Source organism: Phyllopteryx taeniolatus, chromosome 15 (genome assembly GCF_024500385.1).
Source record: "Phyllopteryx taeniolatus isolate TA_2022b chromosome 15, UOR_Ptae_1.2, whole genome shotgun sequence".
In the NCBI taxonomy this organism is placed as follows: Eukaryota; Metazoa; Chordata; class Actinopteri; order Syngnathiformes; family Syngnathidae; genus Phyllopteryx; species Phyllopteryx taeniolatus.
The window spans coordinates 4,097,137-4,119,413 of NC_084516.1; the positions used below are offsets into that span (position 1 = coordinate 4,097,137).

The following is a 22,277-nucleotide window of genomic DNA, read 5'->3' on the forward strand; positions in this document are numbered from 1 at the left end:
AAACATGCAAATAAGTGTGAGTTTCGACGAATAAGTTTACGAAAAACATTTGCGAACGCCAAAGCGTGACTATGCGGAGGTCCACTGTATACTTATACATGTATTACACTGCCCCCTGGTGGCTAAGACACCGGAAGAAGTCGCACGATGAATGCATGGAAGCATGAAGCTCAAACTTAAATTCTTCATATTCTATTTAATTATGTTATCCCTGAATGTTTTTATAAAGTAGAGCACTGCGGAGAGCTATTTTTATCAAAAGCACGACAGGTTAAAGTGTATTATTGGTATATGACTACTGCAAGATCATAAACAAAGATTAAAAAAAAATAATAATAATAAAATAAAAAAGATCCTGGCTGTATGTGTCGCAAAGCATTGCAAGAAGTTTCGGGTCAGTCACTGGTACCATTTTAAAATGACTGGGTCGGCTACACAACACTATTTACCACCCCGCGACACTTTGGCCCTTTGATCTGCCTCAGCTTTGGGACGTCCTGATTGGCCGCTTGACGGCAAAGTGCACAAACGGTCACACGGCGGCGAGCATTTCATCACGCCGCCGATGAATTTGACGTTTGGGAGAAGCTCGGGTTGGGGGGGGCGGGGGCAGCATAAGGATGGAGGCCCGACCTCACGGGAGAGAGCAAAGTCCCGGCTGCACAGAAATAAAAAGCCGCTCGCGCTGCAATAAATGTTGAGCGATAAGAACCGACGTGGACTCGCGTGACTTTTTCTCGGCTGCGTTTACACCGCAGGTTTGACATCTGCAGCCAATATCAGCGTGTTCACGTTTACGCAACACTTGAAACAACACGCAGGCACATGCCCTCCAAATGCATTGTACTTCGAATGTACGGTACCATAGTTGCATCATATTTTTTGTTTATACACTTGTAATGGAGCATATTTACACCACATGTAAATCACTATATACTTATGATGTATTTACATCACATATATGACCCTCACATGCCATCTAAAGCCACCACAACAGTTTTAATGTCTATACATCATTAAAGTACCATATTTACATTTAATTGTATATAAACATCTGATGTACTGTTTAGATCATATTGAATGATCTATACACCTCTAATGTACAACATTTATATCATATTATATGGTCTGTACACCAACAACGTTCCATTTTAAATCATATTTAATGTTCTCTGTCTCCAATATGCTATATTCTATTTATTTTTACTTTATTTTATATTGCTGCTTTTGGAATACAGTGATTTTTTTTGGTGTTAATTTACATTTTAAATAGTACGTCTATACTTTACTGGTTTGCATCACAAATGTCTTTGCACCACATTTACATCATATTGAATGATATATAAAGCTCTAATGTACCATATTTACATCATTCAATGGTCTAGCTTCCTATAATGCAGCTTATTTACACCCCAATGTCACTAATATACTATAATTGCATCATATTTTATGTTCTAAATACCTAATATACTTCAGTATATTTTCCACATTTATTGGTCCGTTCACCGACAATGTACCGTGTTGATGTCATATACACATTTATGGACTATACACCAATAATGTAGCATATTAAATACTATACACACCTATAGTGGTAATTTACATTTTACATGTCTACACAGCACTAAAGTACCATGTTTACATTATATTTCATGTTCTTCACACCTCAAATGCACTATATTTACATCCAATTTATAACTAATGTATCATATTTAATGTCTAATTGACCATATTTCCATCATGTTTAACATCTATGCACACTTAATGTTCCATCATGACGTGCTCAAATGTCCTCACACGACTCAGCTGTCTTTTGGGATCATTACAACGGGGGCGAGATTAGTCGCATCGTCGGCTTCAGTTTGACCCCGGCACGGCGCAAAGACCGTCGTGAGGGGAGGGAGGTGCGCCGGCTGATTAGCGCCAAATCGTCGTCTGTCAGCTTCCCTCGTGATCCAGAGTTATTGTCTTGTGTGTGTGTGTGTGTGTGTGTGTGTGCCTGTCCCTGCTGGTCTTCGCTCTAATTGTGGCTGTGCTCTCCTTCGGTGTTCCACTTACGACGTAACACTTCGCACGGGGCCGAAGTCAAACTTGCGGCACGAACATGGAGGTCACTGGCTCATTACACCAGCTGGCTAATGACTTGAGTCTCTTAAAGCACAAGAACCAAAAGGTTTAGACTTGCCTACAGATGCCACAAGATAGTGGCAGAAGCATTACTTTTCAATTAGAAAGGGCGAAGGCAGTGGTGGGGGGGGGGGGGGGGGGGGGGGGGTTGCAGAGGAGTGTTCCAAATGTTCAGTGGGGCAAGGTACACAGGTCATGTACAAGAAGACTGGTAATTTGTTTGAACTGATTTACCGTGGTCTGTAACAACAGACGGATAATAATCAGCAAAGCAACAACACCATGTGTGCATGCATCTAGCATGCACACGATCATGAACCTATGTCACATCAACGACTGTGTACAGGAGTTCCATTCATCCATTTTCTGTACCGCTTCTCCTCACTTGGGTCGCGGGCGTGCTGGAGCCTATCCCAGTTATCTTCGGGCGAGAGGAGGGGGACACCCACCGTGCCCCCGTATTCAGGAGTTAAATTATGAATTTTTTGCTGGCTTACTAGCTTAAATGACAGCTAGTACAAACTGACAGGACATCACACAAGGGGAAACAAAAGTGTGTCCCAGCAATTTATCTTTTGTCACACAAACACGAAAGGCAGGCAAACCGTAACGGCAAAGTACACTACAAGAAGATGGCGCCAAAGTAATGCTTATATGGCTTTAGCCTGAGCACAAAAACAGCAGAGGAGGATAGGTTCCCCCACGAAAAAAAACAAACTTGCGAATAGCCTAAGTTGCGAATCCCCAACGGCAAAAGTCCTGTCGACTCAAATTTCTTGTCCAATAAAGATGATTCAGATTCTAATTTCACGCGACTTCACCTGCCACCACACACAGATAGTCCAAAAGCTCGTTCAAGCAGACGGCACTCGGAGGGAGCGAATCTCCGCCTCTTTGATGTGTTGCAAATCCTACTTAGCGCATGAAAAGTGAGCATGAAGGCAACTTTACAGTGGGGCGGGGACTGAAGAGATGGGGGGGAGGGAGCGACCTTGCATCTGCCTGCACTGGGGTTGTATCACTGAGGGATGATTTCAACGGTGGTGGTGGTGGGTGTGTGTGGGGAGGGAGGGGGGGGGGGGGGGGTCAAGAGCTTTACACTGTGTGTTTACATGACATCGTATTTAGGGTGCTCAGGTGCAGTTTGTAAATAGAGTCTTATTTGAGTCGCGTTCAGGTTTGGCCACTTTGAGAGCTGCCAACAACCTGTCTGTCTTCACCGCAACAACACATTTATTTGTACAAACACACTTGGACGTGGGACGATATATGCTGTTTTTGGATCAATATTGTACTGCGCAGCTGTAGAGTATTCACAGCACTTAATCCAAATTTTATAATGTTAGAACCTTACTCCAAAATTGATTAAACAGCATTTCCTCTCAAAATTCTACATATCTCAAAATGACATGAAATGTTTTGAGATTTTTGCTAATTTATTGAAAAAATAAAAATAAAACTACCCACAGCCTTTGCTAAATACTGTTGATGCACATTTGACAGTAATTACAGCATTTTTGAATATGATTTTCAAGAGGGCACACTTACAGTGGCTATAAAAAGTCTACACACCCCTTCTCATATTCCCGTTTTTTGTGATACAAAAATATTGAGACCAAGACAAATAATTGCACTTTTTCAACTATTAAATGTTACCTACAACCTGTACAACTCAATTTGAGAGAGGATGTAAAAATTCATTGAAATTACGTGGGTTCCCAAATGTGTACACCCTCTTATAACTGGACATGTGGCTCTGTTCACAATAAACAATTCAATTCAAAGTCATGTTCAATGGGACATTTTTTCACAGTCGGATGAAACCAAGGTTTAACTTCTTGCCCATAATTCCAAAAGGTATGTTCACACGACTTCACCAAAAGAACACCGTACCTACAGTGAAGCATGGTGGTGGCAGCATAATGCTTTGGAGCTGTTTTTCTTCAGCTGGACCTGGGGCCATAGTCAAGGTGGAGAGAATTATGACTAGTTCCAAATAGCAGTCAGTGTTAGCACAAAACCGTCAGGATTCTGCTCGAGAGAGAAAAAAAATAAATAAATAAATAAATAAATAAAACTCAGGAAATGCCTGCTAGAAAAGCTGAACTTTATTTGGGGTTGATCAGAGGCACTTGTCAATAGTGCAAGAAAATTCTAATTATTCATCTTGGTCTTTTATTTATTTATTTATTTATATATATATATCACAAAAACTTGAACAGGGGTGTGTAGACTTTTTATATGCACTGTATCTTTGTGGCAGTTTTGCCCAATCCTCTTTGCAGCAAAAACAAATTCTATTTCAGAATAAGGCTGCAACATAAAATGTGGGAGAAAGTCAAGCGTGGTGAGTACTTTATGGAGGTACAGTACAGCACCATGTGGCTATTTTGATCCCATGCAGCAGGTGGTTGGGTGCGCGTGGCGTCACTCGCTTACCTCCAGAAGTGAAAGGCGTGCAGCGGGCTGCACGGGCTGCAAGGACTAGTGGGAGTGGGGCTCAAGCTTCGAGGCGTGAGGCTGCAAGTTAAACGGAGCAAAGTGAAATAGAGAGGTCTTTTATCGCGCACACTCACACTCACACACGCGGTAGATTTCTAAGATCGGACACGTGCACTCAGCCAAGATGTTTGTCTCACTTGTGGAAGATGAACGTGTTTGACATTGCACCTCCTCTGTCGTAGGAGTAACGGGAAAAAAAAAAAAAAAAAAAGGGGACACCACACAGTGTCGCTGCAGTGTTGAGGTCACCCTGAGGTGAGCAGATTTTACTGCAGTGGATTTAGGAGCTCATTAGCATCAGATTATGCCCGCATGAAAATCCAAGTCTAATTCATCATTATTTATTTATTTATTTTTAATTAGGGCTACTAATGTAACAATTTTAATGTTTTTTTTTTTTTTTCAATTCAATTTTGTCATCTATGTTCCTTAAGCTATCCTGAAATGACAGTTACACAAAAAGTGACAGTTCTTTGCTACAACACAAATGGCCCATTGAAAACGCCACATTTAATGTAATAATTTTTGTTAAGATTGTAATTTGGACTACAGGCTTTCATTTTTTTAATATATATATTTGTCCACCAGATGGTGCGACTTTCCCCCATTAAAAGCATGCAGCAATATTCACACCTTTTAATGTTCTCAATCTAACCAGACACTATTTCAGTTGCAAGGTGCCCTTTGCAGAAAACGGCAAAATCCTCAGATGTTACTGCATGCTTTGAATGGGAGAAAGTAGTGCCATCCGTTTTAAAACCCTTCCCTCTCCTGTTGTTAGTGCGAACAGTCAGTGTGGAGCGCACAGGAGAGGGGAACAAGTAGCGCGACTGAATGTCGATCACGTATGTAAACAAACGCATGTAAATGGGAATTTATCGAGTTCGGAAAAACTATCATGTCCATTTTTTATTTAGCAAACGATAAGTCGATAAAGTCATTATTTTGACAGGCCTACCGAGGACCCAGTTTACTTGCTCAAGAGGAGACTGTAACCCCAAAAAATAAACAACTGATAGAGGCTGAGGAATACGTGGTCCATTTGACTGTAATTATGACTCTCCTGTTAGCGTAGGTTAGTGATCGACTTTGGCACGACTTTATGTACAAATTAGGGGACTAGGAACGGAACGCCATCTTTAATCAAGCACCACATGTAGTATGGCTACCTGCTGTTGTCATATCGATAATTGTCTCGTGAGGAGATAATGCGATACTGTTTGTCGCAGCCTGAGTTGAACTAGTTGACCGTGCATGTGTACTGTAATCCTATTAACACGGAATGTGTAATAACCTTGACGGCGTGTCTGTGAAAAACAGAACACAGACGTGAATACATTACGAGTGCAGAAAGAACTGCATCCAAGAAATATGTCCCCCCACCCCTCTCCCTCCTCCTCATCCTCCTTTTCCCCCATTGCGGATTAGGAACGGCCAAGACAACAGAAGCGGGAAAAACGCCTCGACACTGCTGACAATGCCAACCAAAGGACGGCGGGGAAATGCAGCCGTAGTTGGTCGCGACCTGCTAACACCAGGACTTCTTGAACGTTTACATTGCGGCATGTGCATCTCACACACACACACACACACACACACACGCACGCACACGCGCACGCGCACGCACACACACACGCAAGATAAGAGACTTCCTGCTGCAGAAGCTAATGCTAACAAGGCAGCATACTCACTCGAGCGTCAGACCAGGAATTCTCAGCCGCTCCCGTTGGGCTTTCATGGCTGCCGCTTTGCTCTATTGTGATCATCATAAGCGCTCCCTGCCTGGCTGCAACGCATGCATGCCGTCAGCCAGCCGAGCCAGCCGAGCTCCCGCGCCCCCCTCCCGTCGGCTGCTCCCCCTCTCGCTCTGACAAAGAGCAGTCAAAACAGTGTGATGAGACAACGACGGCAACCCACCCACTCACAAAAATGAGAAGGGGTTAAAAAGGATAAGAAAACGACCATGAGTGGGGTGGGGGGGTGGGGTCGCGGTTGCTGCTTTGGTCTTTCCACCTTGAAGCTGTCAAACAAGACCCTCGGCAGCCTGCGGCGGGACAATAGCCCCTCCTCCTGCTCCTTCATAATCGACTCCCCCCTCCCCTCCCTCTTTTGACAGACCCCAACCACCTCCCCCCCAACAGCAAGTGACACCACCACCCGGTGACAAGCTGCAATGCAACTAAAGGTGGCAGATTAGGAAATGTCACATTTTTTGTACTGTGATACATGCCATGACAAAGGCGGCAATTAAATGGGAACGATTACACAATTGACTTTTAAATGTGTTGTATTAAAATAGTTGGGTCTCTGGAGTAGGGTCGTAAAGGGGGGGAAATTTGACGGTAAATTTCCAGGAAGTTTCTGGTAAATTTCAATGAAAAACTGTACTGGAAATATTCCAAATTATTTTGAGCATTAACTGGGAGTTGAGAGTTTGTGAAGGAAGAGGAATTTCTTGTGCACAGACAACAATCGAAATAAACACTTTTTATTTTTTTAGGAGCAAAGAAACATAGCTTCACTACGATGGATAGACTGGGTGGAAACAAATAATAGCTCCCTGGGTACGCAACATTGTGGAGCGCCCGCACATCGGAGACAACTATAAATCATCATTAAAGATGCCATCTCCAAGTCTAATTCATCTGATATGCAGTTTACACGCCACAATTCTTCCGTTTTGTTTAGAAACAGGACTCAAATAGGCCAGAGTATTTTTATTGTCCATGCCTGAACAACAGCGTCCATGACCTCAACATGACACTTATTACACATTTTTCTTCTTGATGGGAAAAGGGAGGCATTTTTTTTGTAAAGTGTCATGTTAAGTGGATGCTGCAAACTAACAAACAACAATCTTGACAATCACTTTCCTCCGTGTTCAACCAAAGCAGCTCCTCTACTCGTCTATCGACGTTACGCATGGCCGTTGCGATTCATTTGAGGCTGCCTTGTCAACGGCCTGACACCATCGCCATGGTTACAGAGGTCACTGGAGGCTGCGCCAACCTGTTTGCAGAAGGATCGGTCGCAAGAAGTATCCCCCTACCGCCCCCCCCCCCCCCTTTCTGGCAAGCAGAGCGGTGTCATGGCGGAATATTTGTCCAGGAAGTAGATGACACCCAAATGGTGTCTGTGACACAAAGTGCATTGTGATTTAGAGCTGCTGTTAAAAAATAAACAAATGTTTACCTCTAGACATTTTGGTGGACTACATGCAACACAAATGTGAAGTGTCAGAAACGGTGGTTAGACAACTACATACTAGCTCAGTGATTCACAGAAAAGCAAAACTGAATTGTTGAATCAGGTCAAATGGATCTGGGCTAGCAGTTCACAGGCACCAGACGGAGGACTCCATGCAACACAGTGAAGCAGTTCTCAGAAACAGTGATTACACAACAAAATACTGCTTCAGTGATTCACGGGAAAGTCAAATGAAATTGTGGAACGTAGTCTATTGACCCTGAGATACTAGTTCACAGGCTGCCAGAGGTTGAAGCACTCCATGCAACACAGATGTGAAGCAGTTTTTGTGGACTGTGCTTATACAACCAAATACTAGTTCAGTGGTTCCCAAGAAAGCAAAAAGCAGCTGAGGAATGTAGTCCGATGGTCCTGGGCTGGAATACCAATTCACAAATTGCAACACCGATCTGGAGCAGTTCTCTGAAACCGCAGTAACACAACTCTATACTAGTTCTGCAATTCACAGGAAAGCAAGCATTTTTCAGTTTACACAGTAATTGTTCGTCGCCTAATGTTCCTTTTTTACTGCTTTCTTTTTTTCGTATTTAAGGGCAGTGCTGACTTGTTGGAGCAGCGAACCATTTCCACTTGGAGGTTCTAATGGTGCAGATTATGTTGAAATGTAAAGATGACAGATTACATCTGAGGTGATAAACCCGGATTTAACACACCTGGTCCCCATTCACACCTGAGACATTTTAACACTAACACCAAGAGTCACATGACATCAGGGAGGCAAAATGGCTAATTGGGCAAAATTAGGCCATTTTCAAATAGGGGTGTACTCACTTTTGTTGCAATATTTTTAGGGGACAGTAAGTGTACACTGTTATATAAGATGGGCACTGACTACATGCGTTTCTTCAGTGTTGTCCCATGAAGAAAACTAATATTTAAAACAAATCTGAGGAGTGAGGATGTGAAGAGGACTCATTTTTGTGAGCTACTGCACACCTTGTGTTTTTACTTTCATATTTGATTACCGAAGAAGTGTAAACCCTCAAATAAACCCCTGCGAACCTCATATAATGTGTATAAAGATGTCGCCACAGTGGGTACAAGCATAATTAGATTGACGGTCAGTCAGGCGCATACGTACAGGCTGCCTCTCCGGGGAAGACTGAGCTCCTTCTGTGAACAGAAAAAAAGAAAGAGTATTAAAAGAGCAGCATTTAGACCATGTAGCGAGCAAGGTTAAAGTGAAGTCAGGCTTGCCGTGAAAAAGTCCAACAAAGAACTCACAGACTCCCTGAGGGATTAAATGCCCCACGGCATCGTTACTGGAGGGATAACGCAAAATCCTCACAACCATAATCACCTCCAACTCCATTTGATTTATACAAAATTGAAAAGCTTTCTTAGTTCAAGAAAAAAAATGTGTTCATTAGTTTCCACTTCAGACAATACATCTGGAATACTGTTAGGAAAAAAGTTCAAGCATTCGAGGCAATTCGCCAAATTGTCAGGCCATCAACGGGACTAAATGTACCAATTGTTTAATGGCCCTGATAATTACCTCACTTGACTGAGGATAAACACTTTGTTTAAACATATTAACCCTTAAGATGCACTTTAACTCATTACATGCTGTGGATGTTTATATTCGTCAACTGGAATCCAACTGTTCACTGCCATCGACGTATATATTTGTCAAGACACGGACGTTCAACTTAAGCCATGCAGTGAATCAGCGTCACTCGCTGCAGATTTCATAATTCCATATCTGTAAATATTTTGTTTGCCATTAAAAGCCCTCAGTTTTTTTTTTCAGTTTTTTTGTATTGTTTGAGGTGTCACCAAAGCAAAAAATATTCGCATTAAAATCACCTAGAAAGGAGTGTCTTTAGTGAAACCAGGCCATGTTCTCCTGCTGATTTCTAAAGAACGGAAAAAGCTAGAAGGAAACTTATTTTCTGGTGAAGTATCTACTCTCTTTTGGTTGATCTTGTCACAGCACAATATTTTGTGGGTGGTGAAAGATCATCAGCACCAAACTGCTCTAAAACAGTTGGCGAGACAGAGAACTGAGAGCAGAGAGCAATGAATGAGTTAATAGCATATTTAGTATTGAAGTAATCCAAACGAATGTAATCAAGCTGCATTACTTTTCTATTATGGTAGCTGGATTAGTTGACTACATTTTTTTAACAGGTAACTAACGGAATGCATTTGTATCGCGCCCGACTCTGCTGTCAGGTATTTATTTTCTCTGCTTGGATGAAGACAACAGTGTGCTAGACTGAAGGCATGCAACCCTAAACTTGGATTTGCCTGTATACTATAAACGCCTCAAAATCCGCAATATAGCAGGGGCCCGAACGACAAACCATGGTATTGCGGGGGTTCACTGTATATCCTCTGTCAAAATCGACCGATACTCATTCAACGCAGTCAAAGTGGCACAACGTCCCTAGGATCTTTCCGGGTTAAACCCTTGCCCTTGATTTGAACAAAGAAACTGACGCTTTGAGGCATAGCTGTCCCTTTGCTATCAATTACTTGCACGTCTGGCTGTGAGACAAGCATCCCCGTTATCCTTTGGGGAGACACGACAGCGACGCACGCGACGCTAATTAGCAGCGGGAAGTGATTTACACCCGCGCCGTGTCCACCAATCGCAGCTCATCGGGTCACAGCGGCGAAAAAAAGCCACGGCGCGTCTCCGAGGCAATTTAAGGGCGAAACATGAGGCAGCCAGTCTGTCCCTACCTTTATTGAGGCAAGGCACATATTTAGCATTTGGAAAAAAAAAATAATAATAAAAAAAAAATAAAATAAAAAAGTCTAGCGCCACACCAAGGAGCAAACATGTCACAAAAGATATATATACTGTAATAATGACGATGTCGTCTCTATGTACTCACGTATTGACTTACTCTGTGTAAAATCCGGTCCCGTTTAGTTTAGCAAAGTATGTACACTGTACATTATTTGTAGTAATTTTTCGGACCAGAACCTGATGATTGCTCAGGGCACAGTAACGTGCCGCGGCACAGTGTTTAGGAATCATTGAGCTACTAAGGATAGCTAAGCTAACGTAAGCTAAGCGGTTACCAGCTACAGCGGTTGAGATATTTTCGATTGCCACCACTTGACCGATTTTCTGTCTTGTATGCTAGATGTCAGTGCAATGAATTAATCATGGCGCCCAAACTGTTTAATACTCTACTTAACGGTTTTTGCTTTATTTTTTATGGCGTACAATATTAGAAATGGCTATTTTCCTTCTTTAAAAACACAGGAAAAAGGGGGTCGGGGGGCGGTTGGGGGCTGGAATGAATTAGAGAGTATAATATTTGAGTTAAACTTAAATTATGCTCAATAAAAGTGTCTCTTTTCACTAATATTTAAGTAAAACAAAAAATATTTTCATCACAACTGGAAGACAATAAGACATTTCGGCATTATCAATTTTCAGTACGTGGCAAGTAGTAAATGTAAGAGATACTAGTTTAATTTTTTCCGTGACTACGCTTCTAATTCAAAACACACGTATCTCAAAATCATCTCAATTGAAATGAATGAAAAATGCCATTAACCTGCTCAAGCCTCTCATGAAAACAAAAAACATTTTGTATTGTGTCTTTAATAACAAAAAAAGCACTCTATAATATTGTACTTTACATAAACAATTAATAATAATTAAATAAAATGGTATGAATTCAACAGTTTGTGCGACTTGGCAGTATAATAGTACAGACAAATGACTATTATACTCAACTGTAAAATCTTCAGTAATACGAGTCATTTTTTAGAGGTTAAAGAAGATACGACTTTGATATATCTGTCAACATGTGTTACCTCACTGTTAATGTTCAAATACCCATTGAATAAAGGGTAATAACACAGCAACGCTTATTTTTTTCCGTTATTGTTTGATAGCATTAAGCTAAGCGGAATTAAAGCTATGTGTTCATTTTAAGTACAAACGTGTAATTCTCTGTTTTATGTTTAGTTTGACAGTAAACTTTAATGACAGCTCGCATCTTAAACTCGTACGTTGGTCACTTGTATCTCGAGGAACAACTCTGTATTCGGTCTGAGAAGGGGGGGGAGAAAAAAATACAAAATAAAAAAAATAGTTGTATCGGTACATCCCTACCGACAGATCATTTTGCTCATAATCATGATAAAATTCATTATCATAGTGTCAATACAACAATGCATTCCGCTTCCTCCTGCAGAGTTCCGGGCACACATGGCAGGATGAAAATGCAACAAAAGTGACCACTAACTTCCGTCACCGGGGACTGAATGTGGTCAGCAACAACCAAAATCAAAGCTCGCCTACCTGTAGCCCCCGCCGCCTCAGAATGCTGGACTCGTCCATGGCGGCGGCGCGGCTCGCCTCCGCATACATGCGGCACTGGCCAGCTCGGCAAGCCCGGAGCTACCTCCGCCCGCCCTACCTCGCTACCATCTGATCTCAGACGCCGCTCACTTGTCCCCTATGCCTCATCTGACTCGTCACCTCTGCGACTTCCCCCCTGGTGGTAGAGGAAAAGGGAGGGACAATGACGGCGGGTAAGAGGACGAGGGGATGGAAAGGGAGGAAGAGGGGAACGGGGGGCGAGTGGGGGGGGGGGGGGGGGGGGGGCGGTGCTTTGGGACAATTCTCTCAAGCCATGAAAATGAGAGGATGTCCTTCCGGGCATTGTCGCGCTCCACAAGGCAGGAGAAGACACTCCGGGAATGTCGTGGGCGAGAGTTTACTGGTGTTCCAAATGCCGCTCGAGGCGCCTGAGGGGAGAGCTTGCTTCAAACCTGACGAGTCTGCACGGACGCATTATTACGCGGGGATCAGCAGAGGCGGGCGGATTGTCAATTTGCCATTTTTCACACCTCTGGATGTGGCCTGCGAGGCTGCCACCACGATTTTGTATTCTGTTACTGTGTGTGTTTCCCCCCCCCCCCCCCACTTCGTTCCTTTTAACTGCCATTCACTCAGAGCGCAACCACAGCGCGAATATTAAGTGGTCCTCTCACGTTCTCCTCATCAGCAGGCAAAATCCCAGAGGACAGCCGAGGGGGCAGTGTGCGCACGCGTGCTGGTTCGGATTACAAATAGCTTGTTAAGTAGAAATATGGAGTTGGAGGCAAAATTAAATAATACTAAAATTAATCATTGGAATAAATAAATTCATTCATCAATCATTTAAATTGGATTTGATTAAATTAAAATGTGAACATTATGAAAATTTGCCATTCATTAAATGTGAAATATGTATAACCTTTAAAAGAATTACCCAATTCGTAACCCATTTTAAAATAAAACAAAAATACATAATGAAAATAGTATGCTTATTCATCGTGAAATAAATATTGATTATAACATAAATGATCGTTAAAAGGGATCAGCACTTACAAACTTTATACTTAATTTTACATTTTAATTCCTACTTTAATGCTTAGTTTAATTGGCTGTATATTAATTCTTATTTAAATAAATACAAATTATTTTTTTACAGGGAGAAAAAAAATTAGACTTATTGATTTTGGCACAAAAGCTAAAAAATAATGATTAAGTTAATTATTTAAATCAGTTTAATAAATACAAATCCAAAATGAAACAGGATTACATTTCACAAATTCATTAATGGACAATTTTAATTTTACAATTTAATTAATTCATTCGTATTTCATTTATCTATACATATTTTGGCACAAAACAATCAAATAAAAATGATAAATGATTTGAAATCTCATTTAAAAATCCATAATGAAATCACATAGTTCTCAATGTAATTAATGAAAAATTAAATTCATTTACATTTTAATACATTCATGTCATTGAATTTATATTCTGGCAAAAACAATAAAATACAGATTAAAAAAATCAATTAAAATACAGTTCACAAATTAATTCAATGGACAACTAATTTTATAATTTAATCAATTCATATTTCATTTAATCTATATGTTGGCACAAGTCAATTGAATTAAAAATTGAATTTAATCGATTATTTAAATGTGATTACATTTAAAAAAGTTTATATTATTTACATTAATTGTAATTAATTGGATTCAAATCCGTAATGAAATGAAAGTCAATGAATAAAAATGGCAAATACATTAAAATGATACTAAATATGGTCATGGTAACTAAAGATTTTTAAATAGGTTCTAGATAATTATTAAATTCTATATTTCCTTTCAAATGACTAATTAATTAATGTGACAACTGCATTAATTACTTAAATGTATTCAATCTTGGCCCAAACAGGCCTGAGTAGCAGACACAGATGCTTTCGAAGTGTCCACTTAATTAACTTCCTTTGTTAATCAGCCGCCAAAACCTGCAAGGAGCACAATTCCAATATTGAGGATTTTTCATGCGGAACGTTTAAGAAAAGGAAGAATCCCGTTAAGTTCCCGCTGCAATCTCAGGACGGCCGATTAGGACAAATTCACGTAGGGCTCCGGAATGGAAGGCGAAAACGCAAAAGAGGCCAATTTTTCATTGTCAGTGAGAGAATCCGCCAATTATCCTTCGCACGTGCGCAGCCACTCAAGTCAATTCTTTTTGCCCATTCAGAGAAACTCAAGTTCGATGAAAAAGGCTCACTGAAAAACGTTAACCTATTTGAAGTTGTTTGAAAGTTTATAATTACCAGAACTTATGTTAGCCTGACTACTGGCATTGTACTTTACATGTTAGCGTTAAGTTAAATTAAATAGTTTGGTTGAACAGTTGTGTTTAAATATACAGCGGTGCCTTGACTTACGAGTTTAATTCTTTGCGTGACGACACTTGTAACTCAAACACTCAAATCGTCTTTCCTAATTGAAATGAACGGAATGTGTAATCTGTTCCAGCCATAAAACACCAACAAAAAAACACTTTTTTAACAAGGACAATAGCAATCTATAGTATTGTACATTAGAAAAACAGTTATAATTTCATTAAAAATATAACAAAGAATGAAAGTGGTTGTGCATGACGATTTCATCCTTGACAAGCAAGGTGCAGTGTAATATGCACATACGTTGTGTACACAAAAAGGACAGTCAACTTTTTTTTTTTTTTAAACCAGGAATGTCATTTAGATTAAAAAAATAATAATCTTCTTTACAAGAGCGTCGTGGCCAGGACAAAAAGTAACTCATTAAACCTGCAGTAATTCATTTTTCGCACAGAATAATAATTTTAAAAAATAAATAAATAATAAACAAATTTAAAAAACATGGTCCTGTGGGTATATCAAATATATCTCAAATATCCGTAAAGGGTTCTAACGCCACAGTGTTATTTTCATTTCTGTCTGCAGTTTTGCATTGTGTGGTAGCATTGTGTGGTTTGTTTAAACACTGCGTGTAATTCTCTTTTAGTCTTACAGTACACTTCAACTGGGAGTGGCAATAAACTGCTTGAAACAAGCACGCTGTGCCTCTAATTTGGAGAACTGTGCGAGATTCGTCTTTTCGTTTCCTCAAAGTCGTGTTATGCAATCGTCTTGCCGTTTCTTTGAAGCGAAAGCGCGAGATCCGGCGCTATGGATTATGTTTCAGTGAGTTTAACTGTGGTCTCTCTATAGCGTGGATTTTTACCAATCGCAGCTGGGACGGGAACGTATACCCCTGCGCTAAACGGGGGTTCGCTGTATTAGCAGGGACTGAAGAAGGACGCTTAAATAAAGAAAGTAACAATGGACGTCATTGTCGTCTTATCTTCCTCGCCTTCATGCCGCCAGCACACCTTGTCGCTGTGGCATTGTTGCGCCCCGAGGGTGCCGCGCCCTGCACGCCGGCAGAAAATCAATACTCCACTTGTGGTGCGTTATGGAGATAAGACTGTCATAATCCTCCCCCCAACATGTTGTTGTGCCTTACCCCCCCCCCCCCCCCCATAATGCTGTTTGGAGATGTCCTTGACTGATAACACTGATGTTGTGCAGTCGCACAGTATATTCATTAACCTTTTAAACTGACCGTACCAGGGCTTTTCCTGGCTCATATTGAGGCAGACGTGGCTGAGCAATGACTCAAACAAACACATAAATATGTATTTCACTGGTCTTTCATGTTTTCTTTTTCTCAAATCAAATATTTACTAAAATACTCAGGAAACTTGCTCGATGTTATGCAAAGATGTTTAATGTCAATCAATAAATAACATCCACGATGAGCTACAGACAAAACTGAACAACACAATCAATATATCCACATTTTTGCTTCATTGCAAATCAGAAATACGGTGAATTGATGAGGAGGGGGGGGGGAAAAAAAAAAAAAAAAAAAGTTTTGTCTGTGAAGAGGTTAGCTCTTTCAAAAAGTGGCTGCACAACAGCGCCCCCCAGTGCACAGAAGGAGATTAGGGCTCCAGTTTTTAACATCACTTTGTAAAGAGAAAAGCGTCTTTCTACTGTTTTTCTCTCTTTAAAATTGTAATATTTGTCAAATTCACATATTCCTTCATTTCTCAGTGAATAAGCAAAATTGAGGCAAATCGAATCAAAAAACCACAGTCAAGAGGAAAAAGTGAATTAAATCTGTCAAACTGTGCCTGAAATAACACCGTTATTAACTGTACGCCAGTCATATTTTAATATTCCTGTCATGCAAGCATAGGGAAAATGGCGTATAAAAATTAAATTAGATACAGTGAACCCGCTTTATATCGCAGTTCATCATTCGCGCACCCATTGTATCACGGATTTTTAAGCAATCGCTTTTACATTCTACAGGCAAGTCGGAATTTCGAGTTGCGCACCTTCTGTGTAGTACCACGTTGTGCCGCAACGTTCCGGGCAGCCCTGACGTCTCCTGGAAGAGATGTGGCAGAGGTCTCTAACGCAACGACAGTAAGAGTGGGAAATATGCAAAATGACATTGCCCCTACTCCACCTGTCCAGACGTTACATGTCAGGCTGGTAAAGCGGTATCAATATGTTGGTATCGGAGCATTCTTTCGAGTCAGAGTGTGAGTAGAGACGTACAATATCGGCACTTCTACTCGATTCCTTAATAATCACACTCTATGTCGTAGTAATTTTCGGTTTTATGGTTATAAGAATCCTCTTTATTTGCCAAGTATGTCAAAAACATACATGGAATTTGTCTCATGGCCAAATAGATGATGTCATTGAGGAAATGAGTTGAGGGTGATGTCATAAGCTGTCCGGCTGACCCTTGGCGTGTCCAATGAAAACAAACAACAAATGCGGTTGCATTAACCTTTCGTCTGCCACTGACTCATAGGATTAGCCGCCGCTTTTGATCCAATCTGCCGGGGAGGGAACCAGATCGCCGCATCGAACGGAGGCGCGTTGAAGGTCACCTCCGTGCGCCTCAACGCCGCATTTGTGTTTCCCCAACACAAATGGAACCCTGGCATTTGGCTCAGCTCTGACTATACAACTACAATAGAAAGCCACTACTTGTAATACTTGTTTCATCAATATTCAACACAGAGCAGCAGCACATACAAACAGAGCATACGACAATACTTCGAAGCATAAATTCTCTCTGCTCTACGGGAACAATGATTATTAATTACGGCTAGGGAATATTTCTTTATTACGGTCCATCTCTTCCAGTTGAGCTCAGTGGTGCAACTCTAAATTCAGACTTGTCCGTATACTGTAAAAAAAATAAAAAATAAGATAAAATAACGACCATTAAAAAATCCACGCTACAACGGGGACGTGAACCAAAAACCATGCTACAGCAGGGATTTAGCTGCAGTGTACAGTGGACCCCAGGTATCCGTGGGGGAGAGACCGAGCGCGACTAAGAATAGCGAAAATGTGTGAATAATTGACACTCCCAAATAACCTCCATAAAAAAAGTATTATTATATAATACTTGTTGCAAAGATTTTTTTTTTATTTTTTTCCCGTAAGTGTCGGTTGCTGGTATCGGCAACCTTCGTACGTACCTGAGACCTTGAAATAAGCCCGACCTGGTATCGGTTCTCGCCAACCACTACTCGTAGCAGTTTTAAATTGTGAAATAAATGCATAGTGTGTCTAAATTATAGCTCTTAGACGGCAATTTTTCCAGGGATCTCTGCTTTACCCCTCAATCAGGTCCAAAGTTTAATGAGTTCTTTCTTGGACCCTCCACAATGTTTTGCGGACAACGCTTGAAGAGCAATAAAAACATAACCTTCTCAGCGGGGTGGAGGCGGTAAAACAAACCCGTGTGGCGTGCGACTCACCAAGCTGGAGGTCAGGGACGGGTCCGACTTGCCGAGGTTGCGCGCGCGCATCCGGACCAGGTTGGAGGTGGTGTCGGAAAACGACTGCGGCTGCCATGTTTGCTGGGCGTGGGTCGGGAGCAGAAGGTACTTTCCTGTCACGGCAAGAGGAATTGTTCTTGTAAAGATCATTTATTTCTTAAAAAGTATTCTTGTACGGCTGCTTTTTATCCAAAAAAAACCCCATCAAGTTTATTCTCAAAACATTTACAAAGAAAAAAAACATGTGAAATTGTTTTGAAAAACCTTTAAACTCAATAAATTTTTAATGACAGTTAAGTTTCATTGCCAAGTGGATTGTGAGGTGGTCCTCGGAAAATAATTCTCTCCGTAAGGGGTCCCTGAAACCAAACAGTTTGAGAACCCCTGATCTGGAGGAGCGATGCAAGCAAGCGGTCCAATTAGGGGGAGAAAAAAAAAATCCTATTAAGAGATCAGGGACAATCCCTACATTGCATAACCAGTGCTGCCGTACTCCCACACGAGGACAGCAACAACGCAACAAGTTTCCATGTCACCAATTAACAAATACAGTAACAGGTGAGGAGAAAAAAATTAAATAAAAATGTGCTCAACTGTGCACGCATAAGGCTGGCCACATGAGGACACTGCTGCATCTACTACAGCGAAAGGATTAACCGAACACATCTCAACCCAAATGTGCATTACAGGTGCATATATTCAATTTTAAAATGAACATTAAGCCATATCGACATTAAATTTGAGGTGTGTAGAGGATTCGATATAATGTCAATGTAGTACATACATTAAATGTGACATAAACAAGGTACATTAGGTTTAGAACATTACATATGTAAATAGTGTGCATTAGGTGTATAGAACATGAAATATGATCCAACAAGACTACATTAGAGGTGTATAGACCATAAATGTGAATAGGTTACATGACTGGTGGATACATAAAATATGTAAATATGACAGACGAGGGCTGCAACTATTTTTTGAATCGAGTACTCTTTCAATTATGCCATCGGTTTGCATCGTTCACAGTACGTCTTGTTGCAAAATAGCTCGTAAGGGCCACTCTTCCCGTTGAATGAGGCGGCCATTGGAGGGAGAGACATCAGAACGTTGTTATACGCAGACCGTCGGTGAGGTCTCATACCTCCTCCTCTGTTAAGAGACTGCTTTTCTAGTTTGAGACAGATGGCTTCTCTTAGACCTCTTTCAAACCGGCGGTCCTCCCTATCCAGAATTTGGACGTCGTCGTCTTCTACGGAACACCCGCTCTTCGAGATGCAGATGAACCCGCCAATTCTGGACCCGAAGAAGGCGGCTGCCGATGCTGCGCCGTGCGTCTGTGAAGCGGTTGTTTTGTCTCTCCGATGTGGAGGTCGTTGCACTGCATTGCGTAAACAACATTGCTGAGTTTGCTTCTCTGGATTTTGTCCTTGTGGTGAACCATCTTTTGTCTGAGAGTATTGGTGGGATTAAAATACATTGGGATGTTATGTTTGGAGAAAATCCTGACTAGGGGATGACCGCATTTTGCCTCCTGTGTCTGTCTTTAGGTTCAGGTGTAGTGGTTGCTCTTCCCTTGGTGGTTTTGACAAAGGCCCGCTTTGGATTACCCACATTTAGCAAGAGCATTCCTGATGGGAGTCTGCTCCTTCTGTTGTCAGTGATGGGGATTCTCTCTGCTCTGTCCTCGAGGGTTCTGAGAACTCTTAGCTTGTGTTACAGTGGGAGATCAGCATCAAAAAGAAGCTACTGGTCTACTAGGTTTTCTGTAGACCGCAGTATGGAGGCTTCTGTCCTTTCCCACCCCCACCGCACAGTCCCCAAACGGCAACGTGTCATCGTTGATGAAACCGATGTTTCCATCCACAGAGTTGATGTGTTCAGTAAACTTCTTCTACTTTGATCTTGACATATGCCATCGACATAACCTGAACCGGTGGCTGGGCTAAATTCCTTTAAAAAGGAGTCCAGTGCTTTTCTTTCCACTTCTTCCACAATAGGGGAAAATGGCGAGCCCATGGCACAGCCGTGTTTTTGCTTGTAGAAACATTCGTTGTATTGGAGGCATGTGGTGCTAAGGCAAGAGAAGACGTAGATTGTATACCTGTCCTGGAGGGAGGTTGGTTCTGTCATGTAGGGCCGCAGTCTTGTTGTAGCTGTTCACTGACTACATCAATGGCCGCAGTGGTGGAGATGAATGTCAAGTGAGGTGACGTCAAAGGATACCATCGCTTCATCTGTGGCGAGCCTCAGGTTCCGGACGTTGTTGGAGAAGTCTTTGGAGTTCTGAACAACTGTGCCTTTCGGGGATGCTCCTTTTATACCCATTCATAACACTCACTTGTTTCCAATTAACCTGTTCACCTGTGGAATGTTCCAAACAGGTGTTTTTGTTTTTTTTAAGCATTTCTCAACTTTCCCAATCTTTTGTTGCCCCTGTCCCAGCTTTTTGGGAACATGTTAGAGGCATCAAATTCAAAACGAGTGAATATTTGTATAAAAAAAATAACGATGATTAGTTTGAACAAGAAATATCATTGCAGTATAATCAATTGAAAATATCTTGAAAAGCATTTGCAAATCATTGTATTCTGTTTTTATTTACATTTTACGCAACATCCCAACTTCATTGGAATTTGTATAAATATGGTACATTAGAGGTATAAAAAGCAATAAATATGACAGTGGTCAATCTTTTTACAATTGTTTGACACTTGAGTGTTAAAATGTTACGTAAAATTCTGTACAATCAAAGGTTTTATGACTTTGGACTTCACTTTCAATGGAATGGTGGTGGAATGGTTTCAAAATTGAAACAAAATCAGGAGCCTCAACTCGGCACGAGGAAAATTTTGCCTAAATCACTTAATTTTGTTGTTTTTCTTTGGCTGAAACTGTCAGAAATAAGCGGTCAGGCCTAAAACGTACGAGGAAGGAAACCCGCGGTCCTTCCTACTTAGTAAGCAGTATTTTCCCCTCACATCTCGACATTGAGAAAATTGTCATGAGCAACACTTGAACAAAGGCGTGATGAAGCTTGGTGGCGGCTGTGTGTGTGTGTGTGTGTGTGTGGTAATACAAAGTAATGCTAACAATGCAACTGCTGTAAATCCATGTTCACCTGTGAGACCCCCGCCCAAGCTGCGTCTTCTCATGTGCTTGCCGTCGTCGCTGAGGTGTCGCTTGAGGCGCAGATTCAGCTCAGGGTGGCTGGACTTCCTGAGCGACGCATGGGAGGGAGGGTAGAGGATGTGGTCCAGCTTCATGGAAAAACAAGACAAAAGAATATATACTATAGTAGAGGTGCATATATGATATCAATATTAAATTGATGCATTAAATATGACAAAAATGCTCTATTAGAGGTGTATAGAACATTAGCTACATAAACAGGCTGCATTGGAGGTGCACAGAACAAAGGAACACCCGCCAAATGAATATTTATGGCTTGATTGGTAGTAATTAATTAGTTTAGCTGGGAAAGCTCCTGTATATTGATTTATTACACTTTTACAGCAACATTTTCAAACGAACGGTCGCGTCCATATGGGCCGCTAATCATGGAAATGTCACGAATGTGTCAACTTGTAGAGTCCTCACAGACAACGCTCGTTTGAACGACGAAAAAGAGTCAAAAAAAATAATAATAGTTCCATACTGTATAGCGACATTTTGTACAGTTTGGGACAAAAATAGTTCTTGGCACGGACACAGGTGTTGTCTGCCATGAAAAGGATTTTCAAGCAGACACGCAAACAGGTACTGTACACGCAAGGAATAGCAGCAGCTACTATACCCCTGGCGATTGATGACAATTGCGAATGCAAGTTCCATGAAAAAGAGACCAAAATGAAGACCAAGCTCGGTAGATGGGTTTTAATAAAATGCAAATATGCCAAGTTTGCTAGCTCTACAATCAATGGGTAAATATGTTTTGTCTTCCTGACACAGTTTAAAAAAAAAAAAAAAAAAAGTGTAATGGCGCCAAGGGGGTCAAAGTTCCAGCAGGTTCTGACTGCTGATAAGCTATCGGAGGTTTCCAATGAAAAGCACACTAATGTTCTCCTGGTTGACGCCACAACCTTAAGCCGAAGACACACCGAAAGCAACACTTGCACACGGCACGTGCCAGGTGACTTTTGACCTTCCCTCCAGGGTTCCTGAAAGCAGCATCAAACCTAACCTAACCTTCCTTCCTGTCTGGCTTGCTCGGAACCCT

General features: G+C 41.4%; 1 protein-coding gene across 8 annotated transcripts in view; it reads right to left on the reverse strand.

Moving 5' to 3' along the window:
* mast4 (microtubule associated serine/threonine kinase family member 4) overlaps positions 1–22,277 on the reverse strand; it is a 59,900-nt gene that overhangs the window by 28,975 nt on the left and 8,648 nt on the right. For 2 of the 8 annotated variants that reach the window (XM_061748025.1, XM_061748024.1), the window contains exons 2-5: positions 21,180–21,318; positions 18,038–18,171; positions 8,978–9,009; positions 4,567–4,647 (exon numbers count right to left, since the gene is read on the reverse strand). In XM_061748025.1, the coding sequence (XP_061604009.1) occupies positions 4,567–4,647; positions 8,978–9,009; positions 18,038–18,171; positions 21,180–21,318 (386 nt within the window). Of the gene's footprint in view, positions 1–4,566; positions 4,648–6,320; positions 6,473–8,977; positions 9,010–12,169; positions 12,328–18,037; positions 18,172–21,179; positions 21,319–22,277 lie in introns of those variants that run through there. The other 6 variants (XM_061748027.1, XM_061748026.1, XM_061748033.1 and 3 more) reach the window with 4 other exon arrangements.